The following is a 26,012-nucleotide window of genomic DNA, read 5'->3' as shown; positions in this document are numbered from 1 at the left end:
CGTGCCCCAACCCTACCCCTCTGCCCCCTGGGTCACAGCCAGCTCCTCCACACACCCAGCCTCGCCCATCACCACCCTCCGCGTCCTGGGGCCCGGACCCAGCACCCCCGCCTCACCTGGACCACACGGTTCCGCAGCAGGGAGACACGGAGCCACAGCAGGTCCACGTGCAGCGCGCGGACGTAGGAGACCCTCTGATTGCCGTAACGACGCTCCAGGTCGGCGACCACATGGAAGGCCGGGCCGGAGCCCGTGGAGTTGCAGGTGGCCGCCAGGACGTAGCTACAGTTGCCCATGAAGTCGAACTTCCTCTTGTCGAAGGTGGTGAAGTGGGGGTCGCCCGTGGCCACGCAGGTGCCCGACTCTGGATCGGGGGAGGACGGACCCGGGCATCAAGACCCCCAATCAAGCTGCCCCTCCGCTCCGGCTAGAGATGCCAGGTCTCGGGTGTCTGCTTACTCCGCACCCACCTTTTACCCCAGGACTTCTGCGTCTGTCTGCTGGACTGAAAGCCCGTCGTGGGCAGGTAATGAGTCTGTTTATTGTTACATTGTCCTCTCCCAAGTGCTTAGTAGAGTGCTCTTTGCCCAGTAAGAGCTCAATAAATACGATTGGCTGACTGACTATAAGCTCCTTGAAGGCAGGGATCGAGTCTACTCTGCTGGACTCTCCCAAGCCTTCTTCTGGTCTCTGTCTCTCCTCCACCCCCTCAACCTCCAATTGTCAAACTGCCTCCCGCTTGGGGACCCCGGGCTCCGGCTTGGCCGGACCGAACCTCCGACTCCAGCGGGTTCTACCGCCCCCACTCCCCCAACCCAAATCCCCGATCCTCCCGGGGTCTGGCCCGCTGACCTTCAGGGAAGCATCCCTGAACCCCCGTGCTCTGGCTGATGCAGATCTCTCCGGGCGGGCAGGTGGTGGGGAAACATTGGGTCCGGTTGTCTCCCAGGCACTGGCACATCTCGTCGCACGTCTCCGAGAAGATCACCTCTCCGGGCTGGGGACGCCGACAGCCGGGCTCAGGACCATTTCTGCCCGGCGGCTCCCCGGCTCCCCCCGAGGACCCAGGTTCCTTCCCTCCCGGCCCCCCGGGTGATCACCTTGTAGTAGTGTCCTCCTCGGGAGCAGCCGCAGGAGGAGACGCTGACGCAGCGGGAGCCTCTGGCCACGTAGCCGGGGTCGCAGGCGCAGCCGGGATGACAGGGGAGCTGGCAGTCGGGGCTGCGGTCCTCACACGTCGGGGGGCAGCCCGAGACGCACGGATCGTAGTGAGAGTTCGGGGGGCAGGATTCTGGGACCACCCCGGAGGCAATCAGGGATCCATCCCTGAGCTCCTCCTGACGCTCCCCAGTTCATGCCTCGGTTCCTCCCCCGCGGTGTCCTCCACCCAGTCGCCCAGCTGCCCTCTCCCTACCCCAATCCCACCCTCCCCATCTCCACACCCCCAGCCCGGGATGCCCCGCTACCGAGGCGGCGGCTGGAGCCGTTTGGAGAGGCTACGCCCAAGTCTTCCCCGGAAGGAGAAGGGAGAGAGAAGGGGATTGAGAGGTCCTTCTCTGCACACGGTGAGATGGCATCTGACTGTAAACTCCTTGCGGGCAGGGAACGTGTCTACCAACTCTGTCATACTGTACCCTCCTAAGCGCTAGGTACGGTGCTCTGCACACGGTCAGCATTTAATCGATGATGACGATGAGGGGGCCGGGAAGAGGGGGTTAGGTGGGGTCAGGTTCCGGACGGCACCTACCGTCGTCGTGGCAGCCGAGGAGCCCGTCCTGGGGCCGGCAGACCTGGGTTGGGCCGCAGCTGGAGTCCCGGCAGGTCACGGCGTTGGGGCCGGAGCAGGAGCAGAGCTCGGAGCAGTTGCTGTTTGTGTACCAACTGTCGCCCACCTAAAGAAGGCAGGGGGCAGGGGGCCGGTGACGGACTCCTCTCCCTCACGTCCTCGGCCCGCTCGACCTCAGGTCGGAGAGCCACCCACCCACCTAGGCCATCTGATCTCCGGGACGGGATGGTCTCCTCGGCCTCGCCCACGTGGGCCCCGAGAATGTGAGAGCCCCCGGCCCCCGGCCCTCACTCACCGGATGGTAGCCTCCGTCGGGGTCGGAGCAGCCGCAGTTGCTCAGGGGGACGCAGGCGTCGCCGCTCAGCACGTGGCCCGGTTCACACTCGCAGCCCTCGGAGCAGGGCAGGCCGGAGGGGCAGTCCCCGGGGGACGATAGTCCGGGGCAGCTGGCCGGGCAGGGGCTGGAGCAGTGGCTGTAGCGACTGCCGGGCGGGCAGTTCAGAGCTGTGGAGAGAGGCGGGGTGAGGCAGCGGGAGAGGGACGGAGGAATGGCCGTGTGGCGAGGGCAGCTAAAGGGGATTTGGGAGCTGGGCCGAGCGGGGAGAGCAGGCGGTGGGAGGAAAGATGCCAGCTCTGGGAGGGGAGGTTCTGGGGCCAGAGATGGCATGAGAGCGGGTGAGGGTGGGCAAGGAGACAGAGACATGGGAACGAAGACGGACGGATGGAGGGTAGAAAGAGGACAGGTAGAGCCAAGCAGATGAGGAGGAACGGCGGTCCCAAGGGGAGGGAGGCACAACAGGGCAAGGAAGGGCCGGGCAGCGAAGGCGGTGCAGGAGAAGGCCGAAGCCCCGGCGGGGTCGGCGGGCAGAGAGGGTCCACTCACGGCAGAAGGTCTGGTTCCTCCAGGCGAGGGGCAGGCCGGCCTGGGCACAGAGAGCGGCGTAGGCCTGCAGGGAGCGGCAGAGCGTGGGGGCGTCTCCCTGCGTCCCACACTGGTCGTACACGCAGCTGGCCAGGCTGCCGTCCACGGGGACCAGTCCGTGGCAGTGGGCGAAGGGGCCTATGGGAGTAGGAAGGGCAGATTCATGATAGAGATGAGACATGGGTGCGAGGGCAAGGCAAGGGGAACTCGCTTCCCATCCCGCCCTCCAAGGCCTGGCTCGAGGACAGGGAATGATGCAAGCTCACCGTTGGGGTCCTTCAGGATGGCACAGTTGGCCTTCCACCGGTCGGCCTGGTCGTCATCCGGGCAGTTGGGGGGTTCGCCACCATCCGGAGAGCATCTGTACAGGGACGAAGGGGAAGGGGTGCCGGGCCTGGCATCGGTCTCCCTTTCTGCTTTCTTTCTCTCTCTCCCCTCCCAGCCCCACGCCCACCAGGGCAGCTGAAGCCCAGGGTAGGGCTCAACAACAAGGAGGACTCGGGGAGGCTGGGAAGTCCTTTTTCTAGAAGGCAACTCTCCAGCACGAGTCCCATCTGGGCCCGGGGCAGCGGCCAAGTGGCGCGGAGGTCAGGGGAGGGACGGATCGACCCCTGACGTACTGAGGATCGCTGGGGTCGGGCACCAGCCAGCCCTCCCCGAGTTGGGCAGAGCTGTCGGCGGGGGTCCCGTCGGGGAGCATGTTGTCATCGGAGCTGTCGCTGTTGTAGTTGCCTGCGAGGAGGGGGATGCCGAACGGTCAGAGAGGAGCTGCCAGATGCCTCTCGTGCCCCGTTCCTCCCCACCACGGGAGTAGCCCCAGCCTCCACGCCACCCCCGCCCCAGTAACCTACGACCTGCCCACACACAGGGCCAATCTGACAACTGGGCACTGGAACAACTGTCCAGCGATGCTTATCCATCCTGAGTAGTCCCGGAGGATGGGAGAAACGGGATATGGGGAGAGGGGCCCTTGGAGGCCTTCGGGGACAGCGGGTGAGACAGGGACACTGAGGCAGGTCAGTGGTGGGGGGTCACTCACCGCACAGGCCGCACAGCTGGCCGGAGTAGGAGGAGGGCACCGTGACGTCCACGAAGTGGGTCCCGTCGTAGCGGACCCGCAGCCCGAAGTCGGTGCGCAGGAGGACGAAGGAGCCGCCGAGCCCCACGTACAGCCGGCCCTCCGCGGCCGACAGCGGCAGTCCCACCCGGAGCCCGTCCAGCTGGAGGACGGAGGTGGGGGAGACGTGAGCGGAACAGGAACGTGGGGGGAGTTTGGATGTTGGGGGAAGGACAGTACTGGGAGTCGAGGGGATCCAACTGGGGAGGCAGAGACAGAGCAGAGCGATGGGGGTCCGGGCAGGGTAAGGTCGAGGGACAAGGGGCAGGGGCCGGGAGCGGGAGGGCCGGAGACGGAGTCGGGGCCCGAGGCCTGAGGGTTAGAGGGCCCACGGGTTTCGGGGTTCCGTGGAGGAGAGGCGCTCACCGTGACCCGGCGCCCCTTGAGAAGGGAGACGCTGAGGCCGAAGACGTGGACATGGACGGCCCGGACGTAGGAGACGTGGACTTGGCCGCCGCGCCGCTCGTTGGACGCGGTGACCGTGAAGTTCTCGCGCCCGCCGGGGCCGCCGCAGGACTGGGCCAGGGTGTAGGTGCACGTGCCCATGAAGTGGTGCAGGGCTTGGTCGAACGTCAGGTAGTGGGGGTCGCCCGAGGCGCTGCAGGTGGCCGAGCCTGGGGGGCAGGGGGTTGGAGGAGCCGGGGGTCGACGGGGCCTAGGCCTCCTGCTCTCCCTGCCAGTTCCAGGGCACCGCCCTGGGCCCTCCTCCCCCAACTCTCTGGGTCTCTGCCGTCAGGGTCCCGGTTCCTTGGTGATCGACTGCCCGCACTACCCTGACCCCGCAGCCACCGGCCCAGGTGGAGATGCCCCGCTCTGATCCGGGATGTGGATGGAAGCCCCCTGTCCCAGCCTACCCTGCGGGTGGCAGCCGAGCACGCCGTCCTGGAGCCCACAGCTCTCCTGGGCCCCACAGGCTCCGGGCTCACAGCGGATGTTGTCCAGCCCCTCGCAGGTACACCGCTCCTGGCAGTCCGGTCCAAACCACTGCTCTCCAGCCTGGGGAAGCCCGGAGTGTGTCGGCAAAGGGGCACCGGCCGGGGGAGGGACTGGGGGGAGGGGACGAGACCCAGCCGGATCGCGAGGGAGCGGGGCTGGGGACCGAGCCCACGGGAAGCGCGCTGACCTCTGACTGGAGGTTCTGAGTGCCAGAAATCTTCGCACCTCCGCTCGCCCAACCTACACCCGCTCCTCTGGACCTTTCCCAATTACCCTGGACCCTTCTCCGTTCCATAGAGACTTCTCCACTCCCCATGACGCTTCTCTGCTCCCTCAGACCATTTTCTGTCTCCCAAACCCTTCTCCATCCCCCAGACTCCGTCCATTCCCTCACCTGCCCCTTCGGCCACTGACCCCCAACGTGGCCAACCCTTGGCTGCCCCTGACTCCATTAACCCACCTGCCCTGGGCCTCTCCCCACCCCCATCCTGGCCTGGATCTTCCCCGGGTCCCTTACACACATGTGTCCCCCAATCCCCTGGGTCCCCTGGGTCCTCCGCCTCACCTCGTGGTAAGCTCCAGAAGGGTCCAGGCAACCACACTGGGCGGTGGGGACGCAGCGGGAGCCGCTGAGGACGAAGCCGGGGTCGCACTCGCAGCCCTCGGTGCAGCGGGAGGGGCAGGACGGGAGCGAGAAGCCCCGGTGGCATGTTGCCGGGCAGGGGTCGGCGCACAGGGCGTAGTGGCTGCCCGCGGGGCAGAACAGGGCTGCGGGACAGAGGGATGGCGAGCGGGGTTGGAGACGGTGCGGGGCACGGATTAGTGCAGGATAGGATGGGAGCGGAATCAGAGGGAGCCTGACGTAGGGGGCAGGTGTCATCACCGGGAATCATCGGTCTCCCTGTCACTGGCCCTGCCCTGGCCGATGTCCAGCAACGGGTTCCCGCCTCCCTCCTCCTCCTACTAGAGAAGCATGGACACCCCTTGCATGGGGATGGCTCTGTTTGCCTCTATCTGTTTCTTTCCCTGCTCTCTGAGTGGCCAAGTTCAAGGAGGACAAGGCCTGCCTCTCATTATTCACAGTAACCCTGAAAAACCTGGGTTTTCTTGAGCACCTACTCTGTGCTAAGCGCTCTGCTACCCCTTGAGAACCGGTGTGGGGAGCCGAGGGGAGGGGGTCACTCACGGCAGAATTGGGGTCCCCTCCAGGGCTCCACGGGAAACCCGGCGGCCTGGCAGGCCTCGGTCAGGGCGGCCAGCTGGTCGCACAGCGTCTGCTGCAGCCCCTGGTAGCTGCACATGTCGAACATGCAGTTCTCGAAGTAGGAGGAGGCGTTCAGGTGAGGCAGGCAGGCTCTGCGGGGAGAAGCGGGCTCAGAAATCCGAGGCGGGGGACACTGTAAGGGGCCTCTGGGCTCCACTACCGGGGGCACGAGAGGAGGGACTGAGTGGCCCGGCAGGATCAAGAGTTGAAGAGAGGGTTGGGGTCTCCGGGCTCAACTCATGGGGTGCCAGATAGAGGAAGGCCCAGAACCCAGAAGGCTGGTACCTGAAGGTTCCTTTGGGGTCGGTGAGCCGCCCGCAGTACTCGGGTCCCTTCAGACTCTCCTGCAGGGCCGGGTCGCAAGTCGGGGGCGCCGTCTGGTTGTTCCGACACCTGGGGGCGAGGCGGGGAGGGAGGGTATATGCCCGCCGGTCCGGAGCTCAGTGCCCAAGGCGGAATGTGTCTCCGCCCTCCCCGCCCACCGCCCACGCTGAGCCCACCCGAAGCCACCAGCCCAGGGAGCCCCCACTGGAACCAACCAGGCTAGGGCTCAGCCTGCCTTTCTCCAGCCCCAGTGGCCGGACTGGGGTCTGTGGGGAGGCTCTTGACACTCCCACACACCCTCACCGGACCCAAGAGCTCCAGGTCGAGCAAGGGATGCTCAGGCCGGTTCCTTGGACTCCAGAGTGCCAGAGGGCAGGAAGACTTCCAGATACAAGGGGACCAGATCCACGAGGCAACAGCTGTGGAGAAGACACCTGCCCCACCTGTCAGGGTTCCTCCCAGGGCTCGGACCAGACACAATGGGCCCCAAGCCAACACTCCGCCGGGCCACCAAAACGGGCATAGGAAGAGCCCCGGGACTCTGCTGCCCGCTGTTCCTGCCTTTGGGAAAGCCGGCGATGGGGAGGAGAATCGGGTTGGGAGGCAGGTCGCCCGGGTCCTGACGGGGCCGGGGAGGAGGAGGCTGCCGGGGAGGAGGGCTAGAGGCACAGGACTCCCGGGGTCCGGCAGGGCCACTCCCACTCACTCCTCATCCTCGTCCCCTGAGGTCTGCCAGCTGTCACCGAACTCGTCCTCGTCCGCGGCCGCGCTGCCGTCCGGCTTCCGGTTGTCGTTGCCGCCGTCCCCGTCGTAGTCGCCACACAGTCCGCACAGCTGGCCGGAGAGGGAGCTGCGGGCGGAGAAACGGAGAGGGGAAGTGTCCATGGACGGCCCAGGGGTCACCGGACCAGTGAGGGAAGCGCTTAGTACAGTGCTGAGGGCTTTATACAGTGCTCGAGTGCTTAGTACAGTGCTCTGCACACTGTAAGCACTCAATAAATACCACTCAATGAGCGGGAGGCAAGGCTGCAGGGGCGGGGGGCAAAGAGGGTCGGTGGAGCAGAGGTGGGGCAGGGGGTAGGGCGGGCTGGGGGGGGTCTCGGCTCCGGGGGGGACCAGAGGGAGAGCAGAGGCAGCGGGGCCACCCCGGTCTGCACCTGGGCACGGTGATGTCCAGCTGGTTGTTCCCATCCCAGCGGACCCGCAACCCAAAGGCCGTCTGCAGCTCCACGAAGCGGCCGCTCTGGGCCAGGGAGACGCCCGGGGCCGGCTCGGACGGGAGGGTCACCCGCTGGTCCCCAACCTGTCAGAGACACATGGAGACATACAGAGGCAGGGACGGTCACTCAGGAGAGAGAGACACACAGACAATCCCCTAAGAGTCCCCAGGACAGAGCTATGGTCAGCGAGGCAGGGGCAAGGACGGGCCAATCCTTAATTGATTTATTTCTAGTAATGTTTCTTTCTCCCTCTAGACTGTAAGCTCCTTGTGGGCAGGGAATGTGTCTATTATTGTACTGAACTCTCCCAAGTGCTTAGTACAGTGCTATGCACACAGTAAGTGCTCAGTAAATATGATTGACTGGATGATTGACTGACTACCAATCCCCAGCCTGACTGCGGCGGCTGAAGGACGAGGTCTGGAGGAAGGGAAACAGCTGAACCAATCCCGAGGAGTCCAGAGATGGGAGCAGGGCCTCAGTGAAGGAGGGGCAGGGAAGAGGGCGGCCTCTCAGGCCCAAGGGGAGGAATGGTCCCCAAAGAAGGGGTTTGGCACACACCTCTCCCCCACAGGAGGCTCCCCTGCCCCCCAACCCACGGGGGGCGCCCCGGGTTTCCCAGAGACTGGGGCAGGGCAGGGCATCCCGGGCCTCACCAGGGTCCGTTGGCTCTTGAGGAGGGTCACGTTGGCTCCCGGGACCCTCACGTAGACCTTGCTCAGGTAGGAGACGCCCCGCTGGCCCCGCTCCTCGTTCTTGGCGGCCACGCTGAACATCCGGTCTGCACCGACGTGGAGGGCGGGGGAGACGGAGATGGCGTCACCTCACCCCTTCCCTTCCCTCAGTGCCATCCTCTGCCACCTCCCCCACCTCTGCCAAGGCCAGGATCCCTACTGGCTGGAGGGTTTCCACTGGGGCATCCTGTCTCCAGTGGGGCATCTTACCCCCTCTCCTCCTCTAATTCTGTCTCCGCCTGGCCCTCTTGGAGTGGTGCACAGAGGGCCATTGTCCCTCAGAGGATGCTCCGGCCCGGCCCCGGCCCCGAGGACCAGGCTGGGGCCTCTCCCTCGGCTTCCCTCTCCTCTCATATCCCCTCACCAACCCCTCTCAGACCCCTGCAGCAGTTGGCCACATGCCCTCCATCTCTCTCTCCTCTGCCACACTACGGTCTTTAGCCCCCGCCCCACAGCAAGCACGGGTCTCGGCCCGCCGAGCACCCCCAACCCCGCTTCCCGGATGCAAGTCCTAATTTTGGGGTTCCTTCCACGTCGGCCCCCGTTCCTGACCCGGCTCCCAACCCTTCCATGGCGGTCCTCTGTCCCCCTGGCCTCTGGATCTCCCAACTCTCCCGCCTCTGTACCCGAGGAGTCGTTGCAGGGCTGAGTCAGGATGTAGGTGCACGTCCCCATGTAGCTGAATCGTCGGCCGTCGAAGGAGTGGTAGTGGGGGTCTCCGGAGATGGAGCAGGAGGCCGAGCCTGTGCAATTGGATCGGGAGGTCACCCCGATCCCAGACTAAACCCCGAGCTTTGGCCCCGGGCCGGGGTTAAGAAATGCCGGAATCCGGCGGGGGAGAGAAGGCCCGGTCTGTGGCCGGGGATCTCGCGCCCCCTCCTCAATCCCGGCTCTCTGCCCCTGGATCGTCATCTGCCAGTGGCCTTGACCCGTTCCCTGGTCGAGGCGGGGGACATGTGGTCATCTGCTCCCAATCTAACCGTGGTACCCACTGAGGAGATCCACGGCCACTTGGGAGACACCGATCCAATAGTCGGGAGTCCCGATCCCTGGCCTCAAGAAGCTTCTGGGGCCCGCCCAGCGCGCAGGGTTGAGGAACGCCTGATGAACCCCGGGCTGAGCGTCACCGTGGGAGTGGGGCAGGGGTGGAGCCGGGAGCCTCACCGCTGGAGTGGCAGCCATAGTGCCCGTCCTGGAGCTGGCAGACTTCCTGCGGCCCACACTGCCATTCCCGGCACTCCGTGTGGTTCCCGCCCAGGCAGCGGCACCTCTCCTCGCAGCCCGAGCCGTACCACTCTTCCTGGGGCTGGCGGGAGGACAGACGGGTTACGGACCTCCAGGGTCAATCTGTCCCCCCCTCTTCCTGAGGGCCGGCCGGCCCTTTTTGCAGCCAAGCACGGAGAGATATCCAAGGAAGGAGATGCCCTTTTATCCCTGCACCCCCAGAAACAAATCCTCTTTGACATCCAACTTCATTCCCTCCTGAACCATCCCCACCATCCGTGTGGTCCCCCGGGTGGACCCCATCACCGTGGCCACTGTAGGGGACCCCGTCCGGTCCCTGGCGGCGTCCCAACCACTGCCCCGCTCACCTTGTAATACTGCCCGTTGACAGTGCAGCCACACTGGGTTCGGGGTACACAGGTGGTTCCGCTCAGCAGGAAACCAGGGTCACACTGGCAGCCCTCCACACAGCCCCCCGAGCAGGACGAGGCCCCGCCGTTGGCACAGGAGCCTGGGCAGCGAGTACCGCAGGCCTCGTAGTGACTGTTCAGAGGGCACACGAGGGCTGTGCAGAGAGAGAGAGAGACAGAGAGAGCCAGGGTTGGGGATGCAGGAGACAGACTGGGGTGATGCAACGGGGCCAGGCAGAGGACGGGCATCATGGGCCAGAAATAGGGCCGGGGCCAGGGTGGAGAGGAACGAATCTGCCTGAGGTGTCGGTAGCTGGGGTTGGGGCAAGGTTCAGGAGGCTCAGGGGTTGGGAATGCACAGAGGCTGGGCAGGAAGAGAGGCTCGGGGGCGGGGACTAGGGGGCAGGGGGCAGGGGCACTCACGGCAGCGGGTCTGGTCCCTCCAGGGCCCGAGGGAGATCCCCGCGGCCTGGCACGCGGCAGCGTAGGCCTCCAGGGAGCGGCACAACTGGCCGGGGTCTCCGTCCGTCTCGCACAGGTCAAACACGCAGTCCTTGGCGAATGTCTGGCGGGAAGGGGGTCGGGGAGGCTCGGATCCGTCCTGGCCTCAGACCCGGCCCCTTTCAGGGACCCGCTCCCCTCCCCTCCCGAACGGCGCCACCCCCCGACCCCGATTGCCCTCAGTGTCCCTCCTCGCTCCAGGGGTGCCCCATTTCTCCCTGACTGACTGTTCTCTAATCTCCTGGCTTCCTTCCAGTCTTCCTCCACGTTCCTCCCACCGCCCGGCCCGCTCCCCAAATCCCTCCCACTCTCTAGATTTGGCCTCCCGTGTGATGTCCTCCCTCCAACCCCCATTCCGCCGTAGCTATTCCGACTTACTTCCCCCGTCTGTACTTTAATATCTCTCTTCCCTAACAGACTATAAGCTTCTCTGGAGCATGAATCATATCTACCAACTATCTTATTGCACTCCAGGCGCTCATACAGGGCAGTGCAGACATTCAGTGTTCAATAAATGATAACCATAGATCAACTGATAGATTTTCTCCACAGCCGCTACGTTCCATGACTGGGCAGTAGCTTCTTGCGTTTTTCCCAGCCTCTTCCCTTGCCCCTCTAATCAATCATTCCATCAATGATCTTTATTGAGTGTTTAGTGGGTGCAGAGCAGTGTACTAAATGCTTATGAGAGTGCACTACAGTAGGTTGTAGACACTATTCCTGACCTCAGGGAGTTTCTTCAAACTGTCTTCTTTCCTCCCTGTCTCAATCCCTCCATCCTTTCCCTTTTCTCCCTCCTCTCTTCCCTTTGTCCCCTCTTTCTGTGCACTTTCCTTTCGTCTCCATGTCTCCTTCCTTCCCTCTCTTTCTCTTCCTCCCAAACTCGACTTTTCATCACTTCTCCTGTGCCTTCAGAAGTAAGTGACTTCGGGGTCACCCCCCGACTTGCTCACCCTCCTTGGCCGGGCCCCTCCATCCTTCCCTCCCTCCCCTCGGCTCCCCGGCCGCGATGGTCCCCGGCGGCTCACCGTGGGGTTGATGAAGGGGTGGCAGGAGGCGAAGGGTCCCTGGGGGTTGGTCAGGATGCCACAGAACCAGGAGCTCTCGTAGTTCTCCACTTGCTCCTCGGGGCAGGGCGGGGCGGGGGGTGGGACCGGGGAGCTGCAGCTGTCAGGAGAGAGGGGGGACGGTGAACCCCGCGCCACCCACTTGGGAGGGCAGACCCTGAATGCTGGAGACACTCACGGAGGGGAAGAGAGCAAGAGCAAACAACAACCGGGGAGAGAAACCCGTCACACACGGCCGTGAAGGCAGGCTGGGCCGTAGGCCGCTGTTGGCCGTGAGGGGCGAGGGGGCGAGGGGCAAGAATACAGGGAGCGGATGGGGTGGAGGAGGTGACAGGAGGGCAAGAATGGGGACTGGGAAGGGCTGGCGGTTCCGTGGAAGACAGCCGAGGGACAACAATAATGAATAATTATGGTTCTTACTAAGCGTTTATTATGTGCCACGCCCTGTTCTAAGTGCTGGTGTAGAAACAATTTATCAGGTTGGACACAGTCCCTGTCCCACAAGGGGCTCTCACTCTTAATCCCTATTTTACAGATGAGGGAACTGAGGCACAGAGAAGTGAAGTCACTTGCCCAAGGCCACGCAGCAGACACGTGGCGGACCTAAGATTAGAACCCAGGTCCTTCTGGCTCCCAGGCCCAGGTTCTATTCACTAAGCCACGCTGTTGGGAAGGGGTCCCGGGGATGGGATTTCTCACTTGCTGTCGGTGACCCAGCTGTCTCCAAAGGGGCCGGGGCCGGGGGCCAGGGTCCCGTTGGACAACTGCAAGTCGTCGGTGCCGTCTCCGTCGAAGTCTCCGCAGAGGCCGCACATCTGCTCACGGTACCTATTGGGGCGGTGGCGGGGGGCAGGGAGAGAGTGACGTGGGTGCGCTTGGGGTCCCCCGCCTCGGGCCCGGTCACCAGGCTCCCCCCAACACCGAGACGGGCAACCACCCTCTTCCTCTCTAGACCGTAAGGTCGTTGTGGGCAGGGAATGTGCCTGTTTATTGTTCTGTTGTTCTCACCCGAGTGCTTAGTACAGTGCTCCGCACACAGTAGGCGCTCAATAAATACGATTGACTGACTTCTTCACTGACCTGCGGGACACGCGGACTTCGGCGTGGTGCTCCCCGTCGTAGCGGACCTCCAGGTCAGAGCCGGAGGCCACCGTGACGAAGCGGCCGGACACGGACACGGTCACTCCGGAACCGAGGTTGCTGGGCGGGGTCACCCTGGAGCCGTTCACCTGGGACGGGGAAAGACCGGTCACGGCGGGGCCTCTCGTGTCCGACCACCGCAACCGTGACCCGGCTCTGCCCCTCTGCCCGCCAGACCCCATCCCAGCGTCCCAGGGACCACCTCCCCCAATCTCGTGCCCGGTCACCTCACTGTGACCCACTGTGCCCCATCGCTCCCAGCACCATCATCCCCCTGCCCCATCCCTTAGCACCCCGGCACATATCTGCCAACCCCTCACATGCCCCAACCCTACCCCTCTGCCCCCTGGGTCACAGCCAGCTCCTCCACACACCCAGCCTCTCCCACCGCCACCCTCCGCGTCCTGGGGCCCGGGACCCAGCACCCCCGCCTCACCCGGACCACACGGTTCCGCAGCAGGGAGACACGGAGCCACAGCAGGTCCACGTGCAGCGCGCGGACGTAGGAGACCCTCTGGTTGCCGTAACGACGCTCCAGGTCGGCGACCACATGGAAGGCCGGGCCGGAGCCCGTGGCGTTGCAGGTGGCCGCCAGGACGTAGCTACAGTTGCCCATGAAGTCGAACTTCCTCTTGTCGAAGGTGGTGAAGTGGGGGTCGCCCGTGGCCACGCAGGTGCCCGACTCTGGATCGGGGGAGGACGGACCCGGGCATCAGGACTCCCAGTCAAGCTGCCCCTCTGCTCCGGCTCGAGATGCCAGGTCTCGGGTGTCCGTTTACTCCACACCCACCTTTTACCCCGGGACCTCTGCTGGACTAAAAGCTCATGGTGGGTAGGGAATGAGTCCGTTTATTGTTACATTGTTCTCTTCCAAGTGCTTAGTAGGGTGCTCTTTGCCCAGTAAGAGCTCAATAAATATGACTGGCTGACCTCCTATAAGCTTGTCAAAGCCAAGGATCGGGTCTACTCTGCTGGACTCTCCCAAGATATCATCATCAATCAAATTTATTGAGCGCTTACTGCCTGCAAAGCACTGTACTGTACTAAGCACGTGGGAGAGTACAAAGCAACAACAAAGAGCTCTCCTCTGGTCTCTGTCTCTCCCTGCCCCCCTCGTCCCCTATGCCACCCGCTCGGGGACCCCGGGCTCCGGCTTGGCCGGACCAAACCTGCCCTCAATCCAGGTCTGCCCCTCACCCCCCGAGCCCCCGTTCCTCCCGGGGTCCGGCCCGCTGACCTTCAGGGAAGCATCCCTGGACCCCCGTGCTCTGGCTGATGCAGATCTCTCCGGGCCGGCAGGCGGTGGGGAAACACTGGGTCCGGTTGTCTCCCAGGCACTGGCACATCTCGTCGCACGTCTCCGAGAAGATCACCTCTCCGGGCTGGGGACGCCGACAGCCGGGCTCAGCACCATTTCTGCCAGGCGGTTCCCCGGCTCCCCCGGCGGACCCAGGTTCCTTCCCTCCCGGCCCCCCGGGTGATCACCTTGTAGTAGTGTCCTCCTCGGGAGCAGCCGCAGGAGGAGACGCTGACGCAGCGGGAGCCGCTGACCACGTAGCCGGGGTTGCAGGCGCAGCCGGGCTGGCAGGGGAGGTCGCAGTCGGGGCTGCGGTCCTCACACGTCGGGGGGCAGCTCGAGACGCACAGATCGTAGTGAGAGTTCGGGGGGCACGATCCTGGGACATCCCCACCCCAGGAGGCAGTCAGGGCTCCATCCCTGCCTGACCCCAGCTCGGTTCCTCTCCCAAATCATTCCTCCCCTTGCCTCTCACCCCAACTCCTTCTTCGCCTCCACATCCCCGCCGCCCTCTGCAATCTACCCTCACTCCTTCTCCTCAGGCTCACCCCAGGCTCCTTCTGTTGGCCCCTGTCTACCCCTCTCCACCCCCATACCTGGGGCTGGCGTGCTGCCCGTGATGGGGCTGGGAGTGGTGCTGGCAGTGGGAGTTTGTGAAGTCGTCACATCGGGTGTGGGATCCGTGGGAGTGGGGGGCTCGGTTGAAGGGTCCGTGGGGCCGGGGGGCTTGGCTGTGGGGGTGCTGGTGCAGGGAGGGTTGTCCGTGGGATCCGTAGGGCCGGTGGGCTCGGTTGAAGGGTCCGTGGGGCCGGTCGGCCCGGTGGGGTCCGTAGGGCCGGTGGGCCTGGACGTGGGGTCAGTGGGACCGGGGGGCCTGGGTGTGGGCTCCGTGGGACCGGGGGGCTTGGATGTGGGGGGGCTGGTGCCGGGAGGGTTGGCCGTGGGGTCCGTAGGGCCGGTGGGCTTGGTTGAAGGGTCCGTGGGACCGGTCGGCCCGGTGGGGTCCGTAGGGCCGGTGGGCCTGGACGTGGGGTCCGTTGGGCTGGGGGACTCGGTTGAGGGGTCTGTGGGGCCAGTGGGCCTGGTGGGGTCCGTGGGGCCGGGGGGCTTGGTTGAAGGGTCCGTGGGACCGGTCGGCCTAGTGGGGTCCGTAGGGCCGGTGGGCCTGGACGTGGGGTCCGTTGGGCTGGGGGGCTCGGTTGAGGGGTCTGTGGGGCCAGTGGGCCTGGTGGGGTCCGTGGGGCCGGGGGGCTTGGTTGAAGGGTCCGTGGGGCCGGTGGGTCTGGTGGGGTCCGTGGGGCCGGGGGGCTTGGAAGTAGGGTCCGTGGGACCGGGGGGCTTGGCTGTGGGGGTGCTGGTGCCGGGAGGGTCGGCCGTGGGGTCCGTGGGGCCGGTGGGCCTGGTGGGGTCCGTGGGGCCGGGGGGCTTAGCTGTGGGCCCGGTTTCTGCAGACCAAGAAAACCCAAAATGTCAGCCCCCAGGGACCTCTCGCTAGAGCTCCGCTGCGTCCGATACGGCTGTAGGTCCTGAGCCCCAGGACAGAGCAGGACCCGGCTGCACCCAGGCCAACTTCTGGGCACCCCCGTCCTCCCTCCTCAGCACCCCGACCTATCCCGGGTGGGGGGGGGGGGGGGCATCTCCAAGAAGTAGTTTCCAACCACCTCACGGCAGCACCTCGACTGGCCCAGGCCAGGGGAAGAATCAGGCCAGGTCGGGCCGGACGTGATGTATTGCCCTTCTGGGCCTCAGTTTACCCACCCCCTTGATATCATGAGCCGCAGTCATGACTGAACGCTGTTTCTAAGCAGACCCTGGACTTGGTGCTGGCATGAGCTGCAGGGAAATGAAATCAAAACCCTGGGCCTTGTCCTCAAGGAATGTGCACTTCAAGAAGGGAGGGTGGAGTCTGGCAAAGAACAGAGACACTGACATACGATTAGACAAAAAAATGCAAACCCCGTTGGACGGATGAGGAAACTGAGGCCCAGAGAAGTGAAGTGACTAGCCCAAGGTCACAAAGTAAGCGAGCGGAAAGAGATCGTATCTAGCAACTCTGTCGTATAGTCTTCTCCCAGCGCTCAGTTCAGTGCGTGGCAAACATTAAGTTGTCAGTACCGTGGTATTTATTTGTTGGTATTTGTTAAGTGCTTACTATGTGCCGAGCACTGTTCTAAGCGCTGGGGTAGACATAGGGGAATCAGGTTGTCCCCGGTCAATATCGATGGTATTTATTTATTGGGCACGGACTGTGTGCAGAGCACTGTATTAAGCACATGAGAGAGTAATAATAATAATTATAATAATAATAACAACGTTGGTATTTGTTAAGCACTTGTTATGTGCAGAGCACTATTTTAAGCGCTGGGGTAGACACAGGGGAATCAGGTTGTCCCACGTAAGGCTCACAGTCTTAAACCCCATTTTACAGATGAGGTAACTGAGGCACAGAGAAGTTAAGTGACTTGTCCACAGTCACACCGCTGACAAGTGGCAGAGCCGGAATTTGAACCCTTGACCTCTGACTCCCAAGCCCGGGCTCTCATTTATTCCCAAGCAGGCTGCTTCTCAATTTTTTATAGTATTCATTAAGCACTTACTATGTGCCAGGCTCTGTTCTAAGAGCTGGGTTGGTTACAACCAAATCAGGTTGGACACCATGCCTGTCCCACGAGAGGCTTACGGCCTCAATCCCCATTTTATAGATGAGGTCACTGAGGCCCAGAGAAGTAAAGTGACTTGCCCAAGATCACACAGTAAATAAATGGTAGAGCCAGGATAAAAAACATGACCTTCTGACTTCCAGGCCCGTGCTCTATCCACTGTGCCTACGTTGGAAGATACGTTTCCTGCTCACGACGAGCTTGCAGTCTTGAAAAGCAGCGAGGCTCAGTGGAAAGAACCCGGGCTTGGGAGTCAGAGGTCATGGGTTCTAATCCCAGCTCTGCCACTTATCAGCTGTGGGACTTTGGGCAAGTCACTTCACGTCTCTGTGCCGCAGTTCCCGGGTCTGGAAAATGGGGATTAAGATTGTGAGCCCCATATGGGACAACTTGTGCTTAGAAAAGTGCCTTGCGCATAGTAAGCGCCTAACAAATACCATTATTATTATTATTTGAGAAGCAGCGTGGCTCAGTGCAAAGAGCACGGGCTTGGGAGTCAGAGGTCATGGGTTCGAATGTGAGCTCTGCCACTTGGCAGCTGGGTGACTGTGGGCAAGTCACTTCACTTCTCTGTGCCTAAGTTACCTCATCCGTAAAATGGGGATGAAGATTGTGAGCCTCACGTGGGACAACCTGATGACCCTGTATCTACCCCAGCACTTAGAACAGTGCTCTGCACATAGTAAGCGCTTAACAAATACCAACATTATTATTATTAGAGGGGTGAGACGGAGGTTAATAGAAATAAATACAGATTGGTACATAAGTGCCATGGGACTAAGAACTCAATCGGTGGTATATTATGAGTGCTGACTTCGTGCAGAGCACTGTACTAACTGCTTGGGAGGGTCCAGTACGACAGTGGGTAGACATTCTCTGCCCACGATGAGCTTAGCAATCCATAAATAAAGACCCACTGGTTAGAGTCAGAGGTCATGGGTTCGAATCCCAGCTCTGCCACTTGGCAGCTGTGTGACTGTGGGCAAGTCACTTCACTTCTCTGTGCCTCATTTCCCTCATCTGTAAAATGGGGATGAAGACTGTGAGCCTCACGTGGGACAACCTGATTATCCTGTTTCTCCCCCAGCGCTTAGAACAGTGCTCTGCACATAGTAAGCGCTTAACAAATACCGACATTATTAACCCAGGTTTCCTGACTCCCAGACCGGGGCTCTTTCCACTAGGTGGTGTCCATTCTCCATCTGGGAAAAAATGGGAAGGACGGAAAGACCAAACTTGGAAGGAAACCAGCTGTGGGATGAGGTATAGAAACCTCCGAGAGGCAAAGGGGCTGCTTTTGACAGTGATGGGAAAGTTAAGAGGAGGTGAAACTCTTGGAGGCCTGATAAGCTAAAGTTTGACGGGGCAGAAAGGGAAGATATTACGGTGGGGGGAGGAGAGAAGAGAAGCACCGTGGCCTAGCGGAAGGATCACGGGCCCGGGAGTCGGAGAACCTGAGTTCTAATTCCGGCTCCGCCATTCGCCTGTTGGGTGACGTTGAGCAGGTCACTTCACTTTCATTCATTCATTCACTTATTCAATCGTATTTGAGTGCTTTCTGTGTGAGAGCACTGTACTAAGCGCTCGGGAGAGCGCAAGACAACGATAAATAGAAACATTCCCTGCCCATAAAAAGCTTACAGTCTAGAAGGAGGGAGACTGATATCAGTACAAATATATTAAATTACAGTTACGTACGTAAGAGCTTTGAGGCTGGGAAGGGGGGGACGAGCAAAGGGAGCAAGTCAGGGTGACGTAGAAGGGGAGTGGGAGATGAGGAAAGGTGGGGCTTAGCCTGGGAAGGCCTCTTGGAGGAAATGTGTCTTCAATAAGCCTTTGAAGGCTCTTCTCTGGGCCTCAGTTTCCCCACCTGTAAAAGGGGGATGAATTGCCTTTTCTCCGTGCAACCGTGAGCCCCATGGAGGACAGGAACTGTGTCCAACCTGACTGCATTATATCAGTCCAGCACTTAGTACAGTCACTGGCACATAGTAAGCGCCGAACAAATGCCGCAATTATTTCTCTCTGTTTCTCTCCGTCGTATGAGTTGGCACAGTTGCGGAGAAGAACCCAAGCTACGACCAAATCCTCGAAATTAAGGTCCCGGAGATTTTTTAGCCTCTGGAGCAGAAAGAGGCAGAGAGTGAAAGGGAATTACAGCATTTCCACTTCCCTCCCTCTGCCTTCTGCTGACCCCTCAGCGGGTCCCCCTGAGAGGAGCATGGCCTAAGTGGAAAGAGCCCAGACCTGGTAGTCAGAGGACTTGGATTCTAATCCTGTTCCACCGCTTGCCTGCTGTGTGATCTTGGGCAAATCATTTCACTTCTCTGTGCCTCTGTTTTCTCAGCTGTAAAATAGGGATTCAATACCTGCTCTCCCTCTTACGTAGACTGTGAGCCCCATGTGGGACAGGGATTGTGTCTGACCTGATTAACTCCTATCTACGCCAACACTTGGGATGGTGCTTGATGAGTAATAGCCACTTAACAAGTAGCAGCTGCTTAACAAATACCATAATTACCTTTATTAATAATAAAGTCTCAGACTCACCCTGACAGCCAATCACGCAGACTTGATCGACGGCCATAGACGGCTCCGGTGGATTTCCGAACACCCCTTCCAGGACAAACTGGAGGGAGAGAGTGATGTTAGAGTCGCCCCCCCAGGAGAAGAGATTTTTTTCCCCATCCTCCCGTCCCGCCCCCGTCTCCCCGTTCCATTTCCACAGTGCCCAATCTCACAGAGAGGCACCCCTACTTAGACTGGAAATGGGATAGGGACTGTTTCTGTCCTGATGATCTTGTCCCTACCCCAGTGCTTAGTACAGTGTTTGGTGCAGAGTAAGTAATCTATACATACCATGATAATTATTGCCATTATTAGACTGGGAATCTCACGCGGGACAGGGACCGAATCCAACCTGATGATCGTGGCTCAACCCCAGCGCTCCGTACAGTGTAAGCGCTTAACAGATAATCCCAATTAGTGTGATTCTTATCGCCCAACTCCCACCAGGCTTCAGTCAGTTTTACCTATTGAGCGCTTACAGTGTGCTCTGCACACTGTATTAAGCGCTTGGGAGAGTACAATATAACAATATTACAGTCACGTTCCCTGTCCACAATGAACTTACGGTCTAGAGGGGAAGACAGACATTAATAGAATTAAATAAATGACGGAGAGGGGCATAAGTGGTGTGGGGCTGGGAAGGGGGGGATGAATTAAGGGAGCAAATCAGGGTGTCGCAGAAGGGAGTGGGGGATGAGCAAAAGTGGGGCTTAGGCAGGGAAGGCCTCTTGGAGGAGATGGGCCTTCACTAAGGCTCTGAACTAGGGGGAGAGTCATCGTCTGTCAGATTTGAGGAGGGAGGGTGTTCCAGGCCAGAGGCAGGACTTGAGGACAGGACCCTCTTCATCTAGGGGAGTGGGAAGGAGGCTCTGGTCTCCTCACCTGGATGTCCCCGCTGGCTTCAAAGTTGACGGTGACAGCCGTCCACTCCGCCCCAGTGCTGGGGGTCAGGGTGAGCAGGGGCGATCCCAGAGCGGCACCTGCAGGGAGGGAGACGGGTAACAATCCTTCTTCTCGCCCGGATGGCTCCTTTCCACCCCCTCCTCCGACCCCTCTCACTGCCCAGTATTTCTCATGCCTTCCCCACTCCAGACCCTGCTCCCCTATCCTCAGTACCCCCTCAGCCCCCTTCCTTTTCCCGCATCACCCCCGGGTCCTGTTCCTCTCCTCCCAATGCCTCTCGGTCTTGCTTCCCTCCCTCCTCAAGCAAGAGCTTCAATCAATCAATCAATGGTAGTGATTGTTTGATTGAACACTATCCATCCCCAGGCTCCCCCAACTAGACCTGGCCCCAAGCCCGTATCTCGTTTGGGGCGTCACTAAAATAGAGGCCTAGGTTCTGGGGAGGGGTGAGCCATCTGGGTATATAAACAGCTTGGAAGCAGCTTAGAAGCAGCTTGGTTTAGTGGAAAGAGCCCGGGCTTGGGAGTCAGAGGATGTGGGTTCTAATCCTGCCTCCGCCACTTGTCTGCTGAGTGACCTTGGGCAAGTCCCTTGATTTCTCTGTGCCTTATCTGTAAATTGGAGATTAAAAGTGTGAGCCCCACGTGAGACTACCTGATTACCCTGTATTTAGGCCAGGGTTTAGAACAGTGCTTGGCACATAGTAAGCGCTTAACAAATACCATCATTATTATATAACGCCTCTGACTGGTCTCTAACCTCTCACCTGCCACTACTCCTCCCAGCTCGGCCCAGGGGAAAGAGCAAGGGTCCAGGCTTCCCGAGACCCAGGTTCTAATCCCAGCTCTGCCTCTTTCCTGCGGTGTGACCTTGGACAGGTCATTTCCCTTCTCTGCACCTCAGTTGCCTCATCTGGATAATGGGGATTCAGTACCGGTTCTCCCTCCCCCTCAGACTGTGCGTTCCGTGTGGGCCGGGGATGAATCTCATCTGATTAACTTGGATCTCCCCTCAATGCTTAACACGTACAATTATTATTATTATTATTATTATTACCGGAGGCTCCAGCGTAGACGTGCATTGCAGAGCCGGGTGACTTGCCACGGAAGATGTAGTGGAAAGAGAGGCTCAGGCAACCGGGAGATGGAACTGAAGGGCTCAGCAAGGTGGCTTTCTCTCCAGGTTTGGCATCGAAAGAATCCAGAAGCATGAAGTAGCCCACTAATGGGAGAGGAGGCCGGAGAGAAGTCGGCTGGGTGAGGCTCAGACGTGGTAGCATTAGGAAAATTAGCAGCAACGGGGCCGAGTTGAAAGAACCCAGGGCCTGGGAGCCAGTGGACCTGGATTCTAATCCCGGCTCTGCCTCTTGCCAGCCGGTATGACCTTGGACAAGTGGGTCCCCTGCTTTGGGCCTTGGGTTCCTCATCTGTAAAATGGGGAATTCAGTCCTTGTTCTCGCTCCCCCTTAGACGGCGAGCCCCTTGTGGGACAAGAACTTAACTTGCATCTACCACAGTGCATAGTACAGTGTTGAACACGTAGTAAGTGCTGAAGAAATACCCCAATTATTAATATTAGCCCCAGGGGAGGGAGATGGCTCGCATAGCCTCGTGGCTAGAGCAGAGGCCTAGGAGCCAGAAGGTCATGGGTCACTTCCCTGCTCTGCCACTCATCTGCTGTGTGACCTTGGGCAAGTCACTTTGCTTCCCTGGGCCTCGGTTACCTCATTTTTAAATGGGGATTAAGACCGTGAGCCCGATGTGGGATAAGGACTGTGTCCAACTTGATTTGTTTGTAACCCCCCCGGACTCCCCGCCCCAGAGGTTAGTACAGTGCCTGGCTCATAGTAAGTACTTAACAAATACCTCAGTTATTATTCTTATTATTACTAGGTGGTACCACAGCAACCCATATACGACAGAACGGTAAGGCTTTTCTGCAGGAGACTGTAAGGATGACAACCCCCGACCAATCTATTGTGCTCAAATCCAGCCTGCCCCCACCAACACTCGGGGAAATTCAACCAGAGAGGGACCTGTAGGGAAGCTACCTCAGGCTTGGCATGGAAGCCGGTGGAGTCGGCCCAAGGCACTGCCCTCACGCTTGAACCACACCCGCTCCATGGACAGTATTTACTGAGCACTCCCTGTGGGCAGAACACTGTACTAAGCGCTTGGGAGGATCCACTAGAGTTGGTAGGCACGAAGACTGCCCTCGAGGAGCTGACAATCTTGTCCGGGAGACAGACATTAAAAGACAGGTTCCGGGGAAGCGACGGAGTTCATCCATTCATTCATTCGATTGAATTTATTGAGCGCTTACTGTGCACAAAGCACTGTACTAAGCACTTGAGCAGAAGGATAAGTTCCTAAGTGCTGTGGGGTGAGGATCCAAGGGGGATACAGACTCTTAAGGGTACAGGTGATGCAGGAGGGAGGGAGAAGTCCCGGCAGTGCGAATTCAGAGCCACTTCTGAGGCCTCTGCAGGTAGCCAGAAGGTGAATCGGATGGTTCGCTCATTCCGGAGCGGCCGGGGGCAGAAAAGGTTGAGTCCAAGGGGCATTTTGGGTTGGGGTGTCAAACTTGCCCCCGGGCATAAAATATCTCACCCACCAGAGTGCCCCCCTAAAACCCATGCCCTCCAGGAGACAGCTGGCTGTGGGGTTAGTTGGGCAGACTGTGGGATTGTCCTGGGACGACAGGAGGGGATGGGAGGCTGGGAGGAGGAGATGGGAGATGGCACTCACAGCCCGGTTTGGAGAAGTCATCCTCCGGCCCCACCCCCGGCTCATCAGTCGGCCCGGACCACTGAATCCACTCGGCCCCGCTGGGCGAGGGGTTGGCCTTCCAGCCGCACAGGTCGTCCACGGCGTCGAAGTCACACTTGTTCAGGCATTCTAAGGCAGGGGGTGGCGGGGAATGGAAATGGGGAGAGGGTGGGAGAGAAGTGGAGAGAAGGAGAGAGAGAGGAGTGGAGATGGGAGAGGGAGAGAGGGGAGGTGAATGGGGAGAGAAGGGAGAGAAAAGATGGAAAAGAGAGAAAGGGAGAGAGGCAGAGATAGTGAGGAGAGAGACAGAGATGGTGCAGAGGCAGAAAGGGGAGAGAGGAAGAGAGATGGGAGAGGGAGAGCAAGAAGGTGGTTGGGAAGAGGGGAGAGAAAGGAAGAGAGGCAGAGATAGTGGAGAGAGATGGGGGAAGAGAGGAGAGGAGAAGGGAGAGGGAGAGCAAGGAAGGAATTGGGGAGAGAAGGGAGAGAAAAAGAGAAGGGGAAGGGAGAGGAGGGGGGAAGAGAGGAGAGGGGAAAGAGAAGAGGAGTGGGAAGAGAAGAGAGAGAAAAAGAGGGGGGAGTGAGAGAGGAGAGAAAAGAAGACAGTGGGGAAAGAGAGAAAAAAGAGAGGGGGGAGTGAGAAGAGAGAGAAGAGGGGAATGGAGAGAGAAGGGAGACAAAAAGGGAGTCGAGAAAGAAGGGAGAGAAAAACAGAGCAGGGAGCAGGAGAGAAGAGAGAAGAGGGGAGTAGGAAGAGAGGAGGAGAGTGGGGAAAGAAGGGAGAGAAAAGGGGGGAGGGAGAAAGGAGAGGGGAAAGAGAAGAAGGGAGTGGGGAGAGAAGGGAAAGAAAAAGAGGGGGGAGGGAGAGAAGGGAGGGAGAAAAGAAGAGAGAGAAAAAGGGGGAGTGAGAGAGGAAAGAAAAGAGGGGAGTAGGAAGAGGAGAGAAGAGAGTGGGGAAAGAAGGGAGAGAAAAATGGGAGAGGGAGAAAGGAGAGGGGAGCAGGGAGAGAAGGGAAAGAAAAAGAAAGGGGGATGAAGAGAGGAGAGAGACGATGGGAGTAAGGAGAGAAGGGAGAGAAGAAAAGAGAGGAGAGGGAAGAGAGGAGTGGGGAGGCGGGGAGAGAAGGGGGAAAAGACAGGAAAAGAGGTCGAGACAGATGGTGGTGTGAGGCAAGGGTGGGCCCCGGAGGCCAGCCTCCCTCACCAGGAGCACCTCAGGGGCTCAGACTCCAGCATACCTAGGCAGGGTCCCGGCTGGACCGAGATGGAATCCACGGCGATGTCCATGAAGGCGGTGTTGCCCCTCACAGCCTCGAGCAAGAGCTGGGAGAAAGAAAGGGAAGGAGTGAACGATGACCCCCACCCGCAGCTGAAACTCTCCCTGGATGGGCCTCCTCAAGCTTCTGGTTCTTCTCTGCCCTGCTCTTGTTCATTCATACTTACTGGGCACTTGCAGTGTGCAGAGTGCTGTACTAAGCGCTTGGGAAAGTCCAATCGAACAATAAAACATTCCCTATCCACAACGAGCTTACAGTCTAATAATAATAATTATGGTACTTGCTGAGAGCTTACTATGTGCCAAGCACTGTTCTAAGCGCTGTAGGTTCAAGTTGATCAGGCTGGACACAGTCTCTGTCCCACATGGGGCTCACTCAATTCCCATTTTACAGATGAGGGCCAGAGAAGTGAAGTGACTTGCCCAAGGTCACACACCCAGCACTGGGTCCACCGGCCCCGGCCCCCACGCCTCTCCAGACCTGCCCGGCCGGCGCCCGTCCCCTCAGAGATCCGGCGCTCCCACCCCCGCCTCGATGCCCACGTGCCGCTCAGGTCCCGCGGCCCCCGACCTGCATACCTGCATGGGCTGGGGGTATCCGGAGGGAACGGTGACGTTGGCATAGAGCCAGGCGCTGCTTTGGATGCCGGAGCGGTTCCAGAGCGGGGTCGGGAGGTCCCCAGCGGAGCTCTGCAGCAGGAGGCGGAGCTGGGCTCTCTCGCCCATCCCGTACATGTGGTAGGCGAAACCCACGCAGATGGCCCCGGGGGTGCAGATGGGGCGGCTCTCCAGCCGGATGAGCTGCCCCTCCTTGGAGAAGTTGCCCGCTTCCAAGTAGATGTAGTGACCCTCTGGGGAGAAGGGAGAACAATAATTATAATAATGATGGTGTCTGTGAAGCGCTTGCTATGTGCCGGGCACTGTACTAAGCGCTGGGGTGGATACAATCAAATTGGGTTGGATCCGATCCCCCTCCCACCAGGAGCTCACAGTCTCAATTCCCATTTTACAGATGAGGTAACTGAGGCGAGGACAAGAGAAGTGACTTACCCAAGGCCACACGTAGACAAGTGGTGGATCCGGGATTAGAACCCATGACCTTTGGACTCCCAGGCCCGTGCTCTAGCCACTACGCCATGGAATGGGGGCTTTGTGCTAGAGAAGCGAGCTGGCTGAGTGGAAAGGGGCCCAGGACTGAGTTCTAATCCCAGCTCTGCCTCCGTCTGCTGTGTGACTTGGGCAAATCACTTCACTTCTCTGGGCCTGTTACCTCATTTGTAAAATGGGGATTAAAAGTGTGGGCCCCATGTGGGAGAGGGACTGTGTCTACCCTGACTGACTTGTATCTACCCTAGCGCTTAGAACAGTGCTTGGCACATAGTAAGTGTTTTACAAGGACCATTATTATTATTCTTACTCTCAGCTCCACCCCCGGCCTGCCGGGCGACTCTGAGCAAGTCGCTTCCCTGGGCCTCAGTTTCCTTATCTGGAAAATGGAGGTGCAGTACCTCTTCTACCTCTCCATTAGGCTGGGAGCCCCATGTGGGACAGGGACTGTGCCTGACTTGATGATCTTGTATCTCCTTCAGCGCTTAGGACAGTGTTGGCACCCGGAAAGCACTTCACATTTAGCCCAGTTGTCCTTAACTATTTTTATTGGCCCAGCTAAACTGGCTGCCTCGCACGGTCACCGCCTGTTCAACTCTGCCTACGCTGGCCTTTGGAGGTATTTGTTTCGCCTCTACTATGTGCCGAACACTCTGCTAAGTGCCGGGTTAGATAAAAGACCAGTCCCTAATGGGGCTCTATGTCTAAGCGGGAGGAACCCGGGATATTCCATCCCCATTTGACGGAGGAGAAACCCAAGGCCCAGAGAAGTTATGTGACTTGCCCAA

The 26,012-nt window shown here is 59.9% G+C and overlaps 1 protein-coding gene across 1 annotated transcript in view; it reads right to left on the bottom strand.

Annotated features, from left to right (window-relative positions):
- ZAN (zonadhesin) overlaps positions 1-26,012 on the bottom strand; it is a 68,293-nt gene that overhangs the window by 28,573 nt on the left and 13,708 nt on the right. The window contains 34 exon segments of the mRNA XM_039910881.1: positions 117-364; positions 853-997; positions 1,101-1,291; positions 1,748-1,892; positions 2,082-2,290; positions 2,670-2,846; positions 2,975-3,069; positions 3,329-3,440; positions 3,748-3,928; positions 4,192-4,439; positions 4,680-4,821; positions 5,327-5,529; positions 5,948-6,117; positions 6,311-6,418; positions 7,056-7,199; positions 7,507-7,652; positions 8,226-8,350; positions 8,930-9,046; positions 9,468-9,609; positions 9,896-10,092; positions 10,361-10,502; positions 11,467-11,605; positions 12,205-12,333; positions 12,586-12,734; positions 13,082-13,329; positions 13,883-14,027; positions 14,131-14,321; positions 14,539-15,387; positions 19,153-19,231; positions 20,053-20,150; positions 21,130-21,294; positions 22,821-22,970; positions 24,080-24,164; positions 24,697-24,968. Coding sequence (XP_039766815.1) covers positions 117-364; positions 853-997; positions 1,101-1,291; positions 1,748-1,892; positions 2,082-2,290; positions 2,670-2,846; positions 2,975-3,069; positions 3,329-3,440; positions 3,748-3,928; positions 4,192-4,439; positions 4,680-4,821; positions 5,327-5,529; positions 5,948-6,117; positions 6,311-6,418; positions 7,056-7,199; positions 7,507-7,652; positions 8,226-8,350; positions 8,930-9,046; positions 9,468-9,609; positions 9,896-10,092; positions 10,361-10,502; positions 11,467-11,605; positions 12,205-12,333; positions 12,586-12,734; positions 13,082-13,329; positions 13,883-14,027; positions 14,131-14,321; positions 14,539-15,387; positions 19,153-19,231; positions 20,053-20,150; positions 21,130-21,294; positions 22,821-22,970; positions 24,080-24,164; positions 24,697-24,968 — 6,086 coding nt within the window.

Source organism: Ornithorhynchus anatinus, chromosome X5 (assembly GCF_004115215.2).
Source record: "Ornithorhynchus anatinus isolate Pmale09 chromosome X5, mOrnAna1.pri.v4, whole genome shotgun sequence".
In the NCBI taxonomy this organism is placed as follows: Eukaryota; Metazoa; Chordata; class Mammalia; order Monotremata; family Ornithorhynchidae; genus Ornithorhynchus; species Ornithorhynchus anatinus.
Note: the sequence above shows the minus strand (reverse complement) of the source record. Positions and strands in the feature narration are given on the sequence as shown.